The following is a 15,139-nucleotide window of genomic DNA, read 5'->3' on the forward strand; positions in this document are numbered from 1 at the left end:
CATGGCTGCTCTCTTACTCCTGTGCTCAAAAATCCCAGGCATTTTTGAGTCCCAGGGCTGAGGAGCTGGGGCTTTACTTGCTCAAAGTCGTTGTAGGATTGTGTGAAGCTTGGTGAGGTTTGGATCACTCTGAAGGCCCAAAGATTTTGGATTACTTTAATGGCGAGAGGGAGGGAGATAAAGGCCTTGCCTCTCCCCCCGCCCCCCCCACCCCGTGTTGGGTTTTTTTTTTCCTCCCAATTTTTTTTTGTGGTAAAATAAACATAAAATTTACCATGTTAACCTTTTTTTTTTTTTGGTCCTGCCACATGGCTTGTGGGATCTTAGTTCCCCGACCAGGGATCGAACCCGGGACCTGGCAGTGAAAGAGCTGAGTCCTAACCGCTGGACTGCCAGGGAAGTTCCCATCTTAACCATTTTGAGTATACAGTTCAGTGGTTTTAAAAACATTCATAGTGTGCTACCATCACCACCATCTATCTCCAGAACTCTTCATCTTGCAAAACTGAAACTATACCCATTAAATGGTAACTCCCCATGTCCCCCTCCCCACCCCAGCTTCTGGCAACCACTCTTCTGCTTTCTGTCTCTAGGATTTTGTGTGCTCTAAGTACTTCATGTAAATGGAATCAAACAGTTTTTGTGTCTCTGTGACTGGCTTATTTCACTTAACATAATGTCTTCAAAATTCATCCACATTATAGATGCATATCCAAATTTCCTACCTTTTTAAGGCTGAATAATATTTTATTGTATGTATATATCACATTTTGCTTATCTTTTCATCTATCAATGGACAGCTGTTACTTATACATTTTAAAGTCTTTTTAAAAAATTATTAGCACCTTTAATTATTATTTATTTATTTATTTATTTTTGGCTGTGTTGGGTCTTCGTTTCTGTGCGAGGTCTTCCTCTAGTTGCGGCAAGCAGGGGCCACTCTTCATCGCGGTGCGAGGGCCTCTCACTATCGCGGCCCCTCCCGTTGCGGGGCACAGGCTCCAGACGTGCAGGCTCAGTAGTTGCGGCTCACGGGCCCAGTTGCTCCCCGGCATGTGGGATCTTCCCAGACCAGGGCTCGAACCCGTGTCCCCTGCATTGGCAGGCAGATTCTCAACCACTGCGCCACCAGGGAAGCCCACTTATACATTTTAGATATTGTGAATGATGCTGCTAAGAACATGGGTATAGGATTATCTCTTTGAGACCCTCCTTTCAGTTTCTTGGGGTATATGCCCAGAAGTGGATGTATTGGATCGTATAGTAATACTGTTTTTGATTTTTTGAGAAACTGCCATACTAGTTTCCACAGTGGCTGTACCATTTTACATTCCCACCAGTAGTGCCCAAGGGTTCCAGTTTTTCTACATCCTCACCAACACTTAACTATTTTCTGGCTTTTTGACAGTAGCCATCCTGAGTAGTATGAGGTAGCATCTTATTGTGGTTTTGATTTGTATTTCCCTAATGACTAGTGATACTGAGCATCTTTTCAGGTGCTTATTGGCTCTTTGTATATCTTCTTTGGAGAAGTCTCTCAAGTCATGCCTATTTGTGAATCAGTTTTTTTTCGTTGTTGAGTTTTAGGAGTTCTCTATACTGATGTTAATTTCTTATCAGATATGCGATTTGCAAATATTTTCTCTGATTCTGTGGGTTGCCTTTTTTTACTCTGTTGACAGTGTCTTTCCATTCACAAATTTAACAGTTTTCATGAAGTCCTGTATGTCTGTTTTTTCTTTGGTTGCTGTGTCTCTGGTGTCGTATCCAAGAAATCATTGCCAAATTCAATGTCTTGAAGCTTTGCCCTGTATTTTCTTCTAAGAGTTCTATAGTTTTATTTTTTAAATTAATTCATTCATTCATTTTGGGCTGCGTTGGGTCTTCGTTGCTGTGCCCGGGCTTTCTCTAGTTGCGGCGCGCAGGGGCTACTCTTTGTTGCGGTGCGCGGGCTTCTCATTGCGGTGGCTTCTCTTGTTGCAGAGCACGGGCTCTAGGCGCGCGGGCTTCAGTAGTTGTGGCTTGCGGGCTCTAGAGCGCAGGCTCAGTAGCTGTGGCGCACGGGCTTAGTTGCTCCGCAGCATGTGGGATCTTCCCGGACCAGGGATCCAACCCGTGTCCCCTGCGTTGGCAGGCGGATTCTTAACCACTGCGCCACCAGGAAAGTCCAGTTCTGTTGTTTTAGCTTTTATCTTTAAGACTTTGATTCCTTTTGAGTTAATGTTTGTATGTGGTGTTAGATAAGTGTCCAGATTCATCCTTTTGCATGTGGATATCTGGTTTTCCCAGCATAATTTCTTGAAAAGACTGTTCTTTCCTCATTGGATAGTCTTAGCACTTGTCAAAAATTATTTGGCCATTATGCAAAGGTTTGTTTCTGGGCTCTCTGTTCTGTTCCATTGGTCTGTATGTCTGCCTTTAAGCCAGTACCACACTATTTTGATTACTGCAGCTTTGTCACCAATCAGGAAGTATGAGTCCTCCAGCTTTATTCTTCTTTTCCAAGATTGTTTTGGCTATTTGGAGTTCCTTAGTATGTGGCCAGATGAGGGAGAGCCCGGGCCCATCCAGTTTCTGATCCCATGCCCTTTCACTGTACAGCCACTTTGTACCTCCCACCCCTTGGCAGGGGTCTTAGTAGGTTTAAACTCAGCACGGATATTGGGGCGGGGGAGGTAAGCGGTTCTCTGTGACCTCAGAGTCCTGGGGACACAGACTGAGTTGCCTTGGTGGTGAGTAATAGTCAAGACACCACACAGACCATGTAAGGTAGCGGTGCTGCTGCTGTTGAGGGAAGAGGGGGCAGAACAGCAGCTCATTGCTGATGAAGACAAGACCTTTCCTTTGCAGTGGCCCTCTTTGGCCTTTGTGGACTGAATGTCCCCGACCTGCCCAGCCTGGGGTGTCACGTCCTTGCCTACTTTCCGGTCTGACCCTGGGGCCTTTGCACTTGCTGTTTTTCTACCTGGAACAGTCTTCCTCCAGCACTTTGCTTCCTCCAGACTCCTTCAGGTCTCTGTTCAGATGTGGCCCACCAGAGAGACCTCCCCTGACCCTTGTAGCACAGTAGCCACCTCTCCACCCCGCCCCACTCACCCTCCATTTTACTCTGCTGTATTCTTCTTCACAGCACTTACTACCTGATGCATTTTGCATTTGTGTATTGGTTTATTTCTCTCCCACCCGCACTCCTGTGAGCTCCATGAGGGCAGGGACTCTGTCTTGTTCTCTGCTGCATCCCTAGTTTGTTCACTAAGCATTTGGTGGAGGAATGGGCTTTGTGTTCCCAGGGCAGACATGCCTACCAAGGGGTGGTGTCTTGTGCAGAGCGCCGTCAACTTCATCTTTCTTGAAGGGCTGACCCATGCCCATGTTATTTGCAGGTTGCGGTGAGGGTCATGAGAAGGTCGGGGCGTGGCCTGGTGTTATCCCAGCACACAGTGAGCACTCTGGCTTGTTCTGTTTGAATCAGAGAACAAGAGACCCGGAAGAGAAGTGGGCTGGCTTGGAATTGGCCGTGGCCAGGCAGAATGGTGGAAGGTGGGGAGGGGAGCCCTCCTTATCCTGAGGGGAAGAAAACAAAGGCAAAGCAGGGCTGGATTCAGATATTGGGCAGGGACACTCATGATTGAGGGTCAGATAACAAGAACAAGAGCTAACGTTTATGGAGCGCTTGTCTGTGTGCCTGGCTCGGTCCTCATTCGGTCCTCATAGCCCATCATTCTTCCTATTTCATAAACCAGGAAGTGAGGCGCAGAAAGTGGAAGCAACTTGCTCAAGGTCACGCAGCTGTTGGTGGCAGGCCTGAGCCCAGGTGGTGTGGCCCAGAGCCTGCACTTGTACCAACACCTGTGATGGTGGAGGGCAGCACATGCTGCTTGGTCACAGTCCGTGCAGGAGGAGGTAGCCTTTACTCCCTTTACTGAGTCGTGGAGAGGGAGTCCAGATGGAGAGCAGGAGGGAGCCAGTCTGTCGTGACTCCTGGTGCTGGTCAGAAGTTTATTCCAGGGCACATGCGCCCACCGGGGGATGTCTGGCTGCAGGATTAATGGAAGCTTGGCTGCCTGTGCTGCCCTGTTTCCTGTCCCATCTCTGTGTGTCCTATTTGCTGCTATGCTAGCGTCATGAGCTCTCGTGAGGGTAGCAGGGCAGTGACACTGTGGCCGGTCCCTCCTGCACTGTCATCTGTTTTGGGGGTGCCTGTCAGGTGTGGCCGTGTTCATTGATGATGAACATGCCCCCCTACATCATTGCATTTTAGTAGGAGACCCTTGAAGTCTGCCCCAGTCTCCTCCCCACCCTCTAGGGCATAAATGACGGCCGCCCAGCCTCCCTCCCGTGGAGCCCTACAGACCCTGCTTTGGGCCACCTCCTGGGCCTTCTAGGTCAGGTGACAACTGTCCTCCAGCCTGGCCAGGAGGCATCAGCCTCCCTGTGCATGTCTGGGGGAGGATGCTTTCCCACCCTGAGGTGGGCGTGTCAGCTGCTTGAAGCAGGACTCTCTTGATTGATGCGGCAGGCTTCGTGGCTGCTCCATTCCAGGGCCACGGAATTTCACCCCCTGCCTCCTGAAGTATCGGGGCCTGTCAACCTCCAACTGTGGGTCTCAGTGTCCACCGTCTGGGGCCATGTTGTTAAAGGGGAGGAAGCTGAGGCCCTAGGGAGGGGCATGGCTGCGCTGAACCGTGATTCTGCAAGAGGGCTTCCCATAGCCAAAGGAGCCACCCTCCCAGCACCTCCCGAGATCCCGTAGAAGCCGGGGAGGTGAGCTCAGCACATAGCAGTTTTCACCCTCTTGCCTCCTTCTCATGTCTGTGGCTCACGGAGTCGAGTGCCTCTGTACCCAGCATGGTCATGGGTGTTGGGGTGGGCAGGAAGTAGCAGCATGTGTCAGGGCCATAAAGCCATGGCTCACCCCTCTTTCTTTCTTCCCACTTTTAGTCCCCAAGCCCCACTCAGCTCACAGTGTCTGTTGAGTGTCTCGGTGTGGGGAGGAGAACAGGGAGGGGACAAGCCTATGCTGGGGGCTCCAGGTTGGGAGGCTCTGGGCAGGAGTGGCCCTGCTCTAATACTTCTCACTTGCACAGGTGGATGGGTTCTGCCTACATCTCCTCCAGGCTGATCTGGCTTCTTGGTGCTTGTCCAAGTCCACCGTCCTCCAGGGCCAGCTCCAGGCCCCTTCCTCCGTGAAGTCCCCCTGGACTGCTAGACCTTTAGAGCTGGGCAGCAGTGTTGTGTATAGGGATCAGGAGCACAGGCTTTGGGCTAGACTGCCTGGGTTTGTATCCTATTCGCCCCCTTAGTGGCTCTACCATGACCTTAAGCAAGTTACTTAATTTTTCTAACCCTTAGTTTCCTCCTCTGCACAACCGGCGTAATGACAACCTCAGTGTTGGTGTGGGAATTAACTGAGACAACACATGCAGAGTCTAGTACGTCCTGGCACTCAGTAGGGCTTAGTGCCTATTAGCTGCTGCTATTATTATTTCTGGTATTATTGTTGTTAGTGCCATACGGTCCAGCGGTTTGTCATCGTGGACTGTGCAGCCTCGTCACTCCGGTGGACAGCTTTCTGAAAGACAGCTTTCCATTTGGGTAACCAAAGGATTGAGGACGGCAGGGTCGGAAGGTCTGGTTTGACCGTAGGAGCAGCAGCTAACACTTCGAGCACTGGCCGTGCCTGGTGCTGTGTCAAGCCCTTTTCGTATTAACTCAGTTGATCCTCTGTGGGGTTAGTACTCCTGTTATCCCATTTTGCAGATAAGCACATGGAGGCGGGGAGAGGCTGAGTGACTTACCCGAGGGTACACAGCTGCTAAGTGGCAGAGTTGAGGGTTGAACCCAAGCAGGCTGGCAACCTGTCAGTATTCTAGTCACTGCTGCCTCGATTTGCAGACGAGGGCCACAGGCTCAGAGAGGGGAAGGGACTTGCACAGAGTCTCACAGCAGGTGAGTAGCCTCCTGAGCTCGCAGGGCTCAGCCACGTGCCAGGACCCCAATGGACACGTGTGGGTACTAGAGTGACTGGGCACCCTCAGCCGTCCGAGGGGGGTCAGTTCTGAGCTGGAGGATGGTTCCGGGGTGGGACAGGTGGCCTGGTGGTGACTGCCGCCCCCCCCCCCCCCCCCGCCCCCGCCCCCGCCCAGGCAGCACCTCCCCGCCCTGTCGCACAGCCCCTGGGGAAGAGCGGCTTGCTTCTCCCTCCTTCCCCGGTGCTCGCGGGAAGTGCATGTCCTCCCAGCGCCCAGAGCTGTCTCAGGGCAGCGCCACAGGCTGGAGCACAGAGAGGACTCTGCGTGCTGGCTTGAGGCTGGAACAAGCCCCTTCAGCGTGGCGGTTTCATGGGGAGGAAGTGTGAGTCACTGGGGCCTTTACAAGCCCCAGGTGAATGGAGGGGTGTGTTAGGGGCCCCGCAGCCACGGGATGGGGCCTTGGAGGGCTGGGCGTTCTGTTATCGCTTGGGTGATTTTACTGGAAGTTCTTTGAAGTGGTCTCCATGACCCAGTGGGGCTGAGTCACCGAGTAAACACAATTAGCAGGGGGCGGCCTTTTGGGAACAACGCAGACAATGCTTGTGGCCCAGGCCAGTCCCAGGGAGTCTGCCAGCTCTCTCCCAGGGCTTCTGCCATGGCTTCCATGTACATGCCGCCTGCTGGCTTGGGTCAGCCTTGGTACCTTGCTTTCAGTACCCACTGTGGGCTTGTTGGAAATGCAGAGTCTCAGGCCCCACCCTAATCTGCCCAGTCAGAACCTGCACCTTGACCGGGGCCGCAGGTTATTGCTATGGTAGAGAACCCCCTGTATTATCACTCTGCTTCACATGACCATGAAAACCTGGGCTCCTGCTCTGCTCTCTTTTTCTTTTTCTTTTCTTTTTTTTTTTTTTTATATTTATTTATTTGGCTGCGCTGGGTCTTAGTTGCAGCATGTGGGATCTTTTTGTTGAGGCATGCGGCACCTAGTTCCCTGACCAGGGATCGAACCCGGGCTCCCTGCATCAGGAGTGTGGAGTCTTAACCACTGGACCACCAGGGAAGTCCCTCTGCTCTCCTTTTCTGGAAACGTTTCCCAATCACATGACTTTCTCTGGGTCCTCTCTGGACCTCTGCATAGGCTTGTCTGAGTTTGTGGTGACGGTCCTGCTGCCCTGTGGGGCTCGGGGGGAGGCAGTGGGGGCAGAGGAGGCCGGCCCTCGTTCATCCAGGCCTCTGTGTGTGTGATGTGCAGGGTGTGCCTTAGGGCCCGGGTCGGGGTGCAGGTGCCTTCAGGGGAGCTCCCACATGGTCAAGGGTGAGGGGCTGTGCGGGGCAGGAGAGTGTGCGCATTGAGATGGGACCTCTGTCAGGCTCCAGATTGGATTGTGAAATCCTAGGGGTAGATGACGACCGTCCCACCTCTCAGAAGCCATCGCTTTGAAAGGATACTGCGTGACTTCGGAGGAAAGCGACTCCTTTTGCCTTTTCCCGACAGTCCTGACCACACAGGCTTTTTAAGACAGTAGCTGCAGAGACAAAGCATAACCAAGACAGCGTCGTCTTCGGGCCTTTTTTTCCCCTGAATGACGTCTAAGGCCCTGGGAACATCGTAGAAACTGGGCCTTGTCCAATTTTAACCGTTCCCTGTCACCACCCCCCCCCACCCCAGCTCCCAGGAGCCCTGCCAGCCGACTCGGGGGAGGTGATGCCTAGAGATGCCGATAAAGATGTCACACTGCCCCCGGGTCAGGCCCCAGAGCCCTGTCAGGATGTAGGGGACAGGGAAGAGGAACAGAGTGTGTTGGTTGGCCAGTTGACTCCTCCCCGCCAGGGGGGAGGTGGGAGGAGAGAGAGAAGGGTGTCTGCCAAGTTTAATTAGCAGTGGAAATTTGCCACGGGGGAGGAGAGAGATGATTTGAAGGGGAGGGGCGGTTTACTGGAAGATGGGGCGCTGCTGATGCCAATAGTGAGAAAGAGGCGAGGCGTTGTGCAGGGAGCATCCGCCAGAGTGCTGGCTGTGGTGTCGCAAGCGGGGCTGGGCTGAGCTCACATCTCAGAGGTGTGAGTGGGACAGTGTATTCGTGCCCGCTTTTCTGAGCAGGCGTCTTTCAAAAACAATCCACCAACACACCAGCTGGCTAGCCTTCCTTGCCCTCACATAACAACAACGAAAAATTATTAAGAAAATGGCAGTTGAGTTTAGAACATAGGCTTCGTGTTAACATTCTTGTTTTTTGGAGATACCGATGGATTGGCTGAATTGCACCTGACTTTATTTCATGGATCTTTATGCAATGCTTAATGTTTATGATACGGGAAGAGAGATGCTTTGAGAAGTTCGTGATGCTCATTGTTGAGACAAAAACGCAGAGATGGGGAAGGGGCAGCAAGATGAGTAGCGTTGATTGAACTTAAATACAGGCGATATCTCACTGAACACTGCTTACTTATTTTTTAGTAGGATCAAGGACTTTCAGGGCTGTACGGGGTTTTCTGGTTCCGTCTCCCTTCAGATGATGTGCAGGTGCCACCTCTGATGTCTCTGCCAGGTGTGCGTGGAGTGAATGCATGTGTTGTGGGAGCCCCCCACCATCCAGGTCTTCTCAGACTGAGGCAGCACTGACCCTTAGGCCCCCTTCCTGACCTGCGCCCACCAGCTGTGTCAGGGCTGCTGCCGTAGGCCAGTCGAACAAGTTGCATCCCTTTGGACAGTCCTGCCCACTCCCCGAGCCTTCCTCTTCCATCCACGCCAGATACCCAGAGGTTCTTAAGAGGTTCTTGGAAAATGTGATAATGAGGCCACTGGCCATTCCTGGCCACTGTCCCACTTCTTGCCATTACCAAAGTCCCTTTTTCTGGTTTTCTTTTTTTTTCCTCTCTCCTTTCATCTCTCTGCCTCTCTGGTGGGTACACCAGCTAGCTCCCCTGCATGCTGACTCTTATGCCAGGGCTGTCTGTTCCCCTGCCCTCTATGTGGTCTTCATCTTTCCCCCCACATCTTCCCCTTCCCTTCGGGGTCTCCCCTGTCCCCTGGTGCACTGCTCCCTCCCCCCGTCCATGAGTTTCCCTCCTCCTCTCCCTCTCCCCTGCTTACCCCATCTCTTTATCTCTTTTCTTTCTTTCCTTCTTTCTGAGGGTGTGCAGGTGTAGGGTAGCTAGTCAAGAGTTGAGATCAGAGAGAACCCCTTAAATTTGACCCCACATTTCTGGTCCTGGAGCCCAAGGTCTCATTAGTTCTCGGCTTCTTTCTGACACCAAAGCCCTAAGCCTCATTCAAAGGCTTTATTGCAAAAATCTCATCTCTGGCTCACTCACTCTGCCCAGTACACACACACCTTCATTGTACAGTTCTTTCGGTTCTAAGAGCAAAACATTGCATTCTTCCCATTGTCTTGTTTTATTTGACCCACCATCTCTGCATGTTGTGCTTTTTTCAACTCCCATTCAGCCTCTGGGTTGGGGTTCGCCTGCCCTCTTAACTTTTGTGTCATCTGTAGTCTTGATAAGCAAAGCACACCTTTGTTTCCATTAATCATGGAAAATGTAATCTCTGAAATGGGACAGGGGAAAGGACCTTGTGAGCCATGTGGTTGAACCCCTTCATGTTACAGACTGAGAAACACAGATCCAGAAAACTGAGGCCACTGGCCAGCTACTTGCACGTGGACGAGAACTGCACTCAGAGCTGGGTTTCTTGACCCAGAGGTTTTTCCTGATGCCGGGCAGGTAACATCCTGGCTTTGAAGATATTTGAATGCAAACCAAACCGTGGTGGTTGTGTGGCTGCCACCAGGAGTTAATAACAAGTGTCAACACCTGCCGCCCCCCCAAAACAAAACAAAACAAAACATGGGGCTTCCCTGGTGGCGCAGTGGTTAAGAATCCTCCTGCCAATGCAGGGAACACGGATTCGATCCCTGGTCCGGGAAGATCCCACATGCCACGGAGCAACAGAGCCCGTGTGCCGCAACTACTGAGCCCGCATGCCACAACTACTGGAGCCTGTGCGCCTAGAGCCCGTGCTCTGCAGCAAGAGAAGCCACCGCAATGAGAAGCCCGCGCACCGCAACGAAGAGTAGCCCCCGCTCATCGCAGCTAGAGAAAAGCCCACGCGCAGCAACGAAGACCCAATGCAGCCAAAAATAAATAAATAAATAAATATTAAAAACGAAAAACAAAAACAAAGCATGTTACTCCCTAGCTTTGGTGACAGTGTGATTGCTTATAATTTTATCAGTAACTTTTAATAAGGGGGGGCAGCCACTGACTAAATTATCAAGGACTGAGCTTAAATACAGTTAGAACCTAAGAGCAGAACAGCCAGGTACAAAGAACAGAGAATTCAGAGATGTTTACCTTAGGCTCTGTTACCCTCTGTACGGAAGCCAGAATCACACTGAAACAAATCTGTAGGAAATCCCCAGACCCCTTGTTGCCCTGGGGCATGTTGCTCCCTTGCTGAGCCCTTCTCCACATGTCCCAATAAGAAGCCAGCTGGCTGACTCCAAGCTCCCCTCTGCCCGTGCATAGATCAGTCGGAGGGTGGCCGAAAGTGAGGCAGAAGCACCAAAGGCTAGGTCCTGCTGACCGCACCTCCCCTGCCCAGCCTGTGGTTCTGATGTCTGGTACCCCATGTGGTGCTGGTTCTCAGCCTGGTGCTGACTGAAGTCATTTGGTCTGACAGTGGTTTGGGGTATAAGATGAGAAATCCCTTTGGGGTTAGTAACAAATGGCCTCTCTTTCTGTCTCCAGGCTCCACCTACAGTGTCTTGTCCATCATGCCCTCAGACTCAGAGAGCAGCAGCTCCCTCAGCAGTGTGGGTGAGTACCACCTTCCTGGGCACCCCTCCTTCCTGGAGGACACCGGCCGGTCGGGGGTCTGGGTATGAGCTGGGGCGGCGCTGGGTGCATGGGGTGGGAAAGTTGGCCCGCACCTGTCAGATCATTCATGGAGTCATCTTCCGTTGGTTCCATTCACATTTTCTCTCATCAGCACGTCCTCTTAATGGAGGAGGGCAGAACGCTGTTCCTGGTGTTAGGAGGGAGGTGCATGCACAGGTGCATGACACATAGGCACCTGTGTCACCATTTCTTCACTTTGTCAGGGCATAGCACTTCTCAGAGAGCCCATTGCCTCCCACCCCCAGGCCTTGTAGTACACAGTGACCACTATCCAAGAGACTGGCCCCTTTGGGGACTGTCGTTTGTGAGCAGGAATGGCCCACTGGGAGTGTTGTCTTGGGGCAGGAGTCGCCAGTCCATGCCGAATTCGGTGTATCTCTGGACATGGGTCCCAGGAGCCCATGGAGGGAGGCCGGCCCTGCTGTCACTTCACTGAAGACATCCCAGAGGAAGGTTGTCATAGTCTCCCAGTCTTCCTGTGCCTCTGTGGCCTATCTTCTGTGTCACATGCCCTCTATTTAATGCCCTAGTGTAGCTCTGTGTCCTGGTTTGACCTTGATGGATGGGTACACCTTCAGTGGTGAGTCCTGGAGTTTTTGAGTTTGAAGGGCTCACAGAGGTCATCTGGTCCAATTCTTTCCGTTTCCTCCAATAGACAGATGGGGAAATGGACACTCCGAGACGGTAAGTCTCGTGCCTGAGATTCTAGAACCTGCCAGGGGCAGGCCTCTTATGTGTTAATTTGACTCATACAGAACACCTCCAGGAGGCCAGAAGTGGGCTTGCGATATAGTGGTGAATAGGCAGACCTGGTCCCTGTGCTCATGGATCTTAGGGTCTACTGGGGAGACAGTCAGATGAGTAGATACAGTAAGTGAGGTCAGAGTGATGAGAGGGGTACCAGTAGGGGGCACTGTATTTGTTTTCTAGGGCTGCCCTAGCAAAGTGCCATAAACTGAGTGACTTACGCAATAGCGATTTATTCTCTCACAATTCTGGAGGCCAGAGTCTAAGATCGGTGTGCTCTGAAGGCACCAGGAACGGGTCTTTTCCAGGCCTCTTCTCCTTCTGGTTGTGTGCCGGCAATCTCTGATGTTCCTTGGCTTGTAGATGCATCACCCCAGTCTCTGCCTTCATTTTCACATGGTGTTCTCTCTATGTGTGTCTCCAAATTTCCTTTTTTAAACAGGACACCATTCACATTGGTTTAGGGGCCCGCCCTACTCCAGTATGACCTCATCTTAACTTGATCATCTCTAAAGACCGAATTTCCAAATAAGGTCACATTCACATTTACCGGGGATTAGGACTTCATCATCTGTTTGTGGGGCACAATTCAGCCCCTCACATGTCGCCTCGTCCTGTCTAGGGTTCAGGGAGGACTCTGCTGGGACCACAGTTCACTTTGTCCTGCCTGCTTTGGGTTGGTGAGACACAGGGATTGAACGATGGGGCTGCTGGGATTTTGAACACGGGGCTGGCTTTCAGGAAGTGCATGGGCCAGGCAGGCAGTCAAGATGTGTGGAACGGTAATGTGGGGTTTTGTAAAACTGAGCTGGTTGAGCTCTGAGGGCACCTCTCTTGGCCTCACCCTTTTCCGGCTCCATATTCCGCTTGGGAGCAAGGTACAATGATCTGATATCTGACAAACTCATTCACATTGACCCTTCAAGGCTTAAAGTGTTACCTTTCCTAGGAGCATTTGCATTTTAAAAGGAGATTCTAGAGAAAGATATTGTTTAAACCACAGCAGGTATTGTTAATGGTGGAATTTCAGGCCTGAGTAAGAAGGTATTTTTTTGTGCAGCTGGACCTTCGTATACTTTGGAAGAGCATTGTGTCAGTGACCCACCCTTTGGCCCTTGGGATGGAGGGGTCACCAGTGTCCCCGGATACTTGTTGGCAGGCAGGCTGCGAGCAGAGCTCTACTGTACTTCACTGTCTGGGCCCCTATCTTGGATGCTCAAAGACCTGGTTGCATCCCTTCAGGTCAAAACCTCTCCAGTTCACTGGTAGCCAAGTTTTCCTTCTCTTGCTTTTCTGTGTAGAGTTGACGTTGACCTTGGGGTGAGTAACCCCATTTTTCTGCAGGCTGACTTGAATGTCCCCGTGGCTGTATTGGCCAGAAGGCCTTTGGCTGCAGCAGTAGGGAATACCTACTCATACTGCCTTAGACAGCAGAGAAATGTGTGATCTCACGTGGTAACTGTGCTGAGGGTGGGCTGAGTACATCGGGTGTGGCTTTGCGGGCCTCTGTGTGGTGTCTTCCCTTGGGCTGATGGCAGGGGTCAGCCATCACATCTAGACCTGACAGTGTCCAGGGCTACAGTGTTCATGGTGGGAGCCTCTAGCCACACGTGGCTATTTAAATTCCAGTGAATTAACGTGAAATAAAATTTAAATCACTAGTTTCAGTAGTTACACTAGCCACATTTCAAGTGTTCTATAGCAGGGGTCCCCAACGCCCAGGCCACGGACCGATACCAGTCCGCGGCCTGTTAGGAACCGGGCCGCACAGCAGGAGGTGAGCGGTGGGCAAGGCAAGTGAAGTTTCATCTGTATTTACAGCTACTCCCCATCGCTTGCATTACCGCCTGAGCTCCGCCTTCTGTCAGATCAGCGGCGGCATTAGATTCTCATAGGAGCGCGAACCCTACTGTGAACTGCGCCGGTGCGGGATCTAGGTTGTGCGCTCCTTGTGAGAATCTAATGCCTGATGGTCTGAGATGGAGCTGAGGCGGTGCTGCTAGCACTGGGGAGTGGCTGCAAATACAGATTATCATCAGCAGAGAGGTTTGACCTCACAGAGACCATAATAAATCAGTTGCTTGCAGACTCATATCAAAACCCTATCAGTGGGTCTTCCCTGGTGGCGCAATGGTTAAGAATCCACCTGCCAGTGCAGGGGACAGGGGTTCGAGCCCTGGTCCGGGAAGATCCCACATGCCACGGAGCAACTAAGCCCGTGTGCCACAACTACCTAGTCTGTGCGCCACAACTACTGAAGCCCGCACGCCTAGAACCCGTGCTCCGCAACAAGAGAAGCCACTGCAGTGAGAAGCCCGCGCACCACAACGAAGAGTAGCCCCTGCTCGCCGCAACTAGAGAAAGCCCGCGCACAGCAACAAAGACCCAACGCAGCCAAAAATAAACAAACAAAACAAAACAAAACAAAAAAACCCTCTCAGTGAGTGGCGAGTGAAAACAGGCTCAGGGCTCCCACTGATTCTGCATTATGGTGAGTTATATAATTATTTCATTATATATTACAGTGTAATAATAATAGAAATAAAGTGCACAATAAATGTAATGCGCTTGAATCATCCCCGAAACCATCTCCCGCCCCCTGCCGCCACCGGTCCGTGGAAAAATTGTCCTCCACGAAACCGGTCCCTGGTGCCAAAAAGGTTGGGGACCACGGTTCTGTAGCACCTGTGGCTAGTGGCTACCGTATTGGACAGATCAGATAAAAGAACATCTCCATCATCACAAATGGTCCAGAGGATGAAGGAGGCCATCTCCTCTCGTGTCTCCTGACGAGCAAAGAAGCCTTCCCCAGAAGGTCCTCAGCACAGTCCCCAGTCCCCTGTCACTAGTCTGTGCCCAAACCATGGCTCATGCAGTGCGGTCCCTGGACCAGCAGCACCCAGGTACTTGATAGAAATGTAGGTTTCCAGGCTCCAGAAGCTCTGAGGATGGGGCTCAGCATCCATTTTAACAGCCCTCCTGGTTGGAGATGAGTTGATCTAACCTAGCCCCTGGCAAAAGCACTGGAATGTCTGTGGCTGGCTTGGACCAGCCCCTTGGAGTGGAATGAACGGAGGGTCATCCGTGGCCCACTGCAGCACCTCCTGGAGGAATCCCTCCTGGCTCAGCCTCACCTAATGACGGGCAGAGCACTTCCTTTCCTGGCCATCTCAGGCACACCCCCGACCGAGGGGCTGGTGAGTCAGATGGAGACTGGCTGTTTGTGTTTGTTAGGTCTTTCTCCATGAACCTAAGGAAAGGCAAGGTCTTACGATAAAAACATCACCTCCACTTTCCCACTTACATCTCCCTAACCAAGAACGTTTGGGCAAAGAACAGCAAGTTGTATTTAGCATAAGAGAAAATTGGTAGGTGGAGCCTTGGGTATGCTATTTTCTCTGCGACAGCTGGTACCTGGCTGCCCCTGCCCTCTTCCCGGCCGGCATTAGGTCCTCAGGTGGCCCGCCCATTTCACCTCTTCAGCCTGACCCTCCTAACAACAGACCAACAGCCTT

General features: G+C 51.9%; 1 protein-coding gene across 1 annotated transcript in view; it reads left to right on the plus strand.

Moving 5' to 3' along the window:
- Positions 1–15,139, plus strand: part of DLG5 (discs large MAGUK scaffold protein 5) — a 123,371-nt gene that overhangs the window by 36,323 nt on the left and 71,909 nt on the right. The window contains exon 2 of the mRNA XM_059899410.1: positions 10,728–10,796. Within this exon, the coding sequence (XP_059755393.1) occupies positions 10,728–10,796 (69 nt within the window). The remainder of the gene's footprint in view (positions 1–10,727; positions 10,797–15,139) is intronic.

Source organism: Balaenoptera ricei, chromosome 16 (genome assembly GCF_028023285.1).
Source record: "Balaenoptera ricei isolate mBalRic1 chromosome 16, mBalRic1.hap2, whole genome shotgun sequence".
NCBI lineage: Eukaryota > Metazoa > Chordata > Mammalia > Artiodactyla > Balaenopteridae > Balaenoptera > Balaenoptera ricei.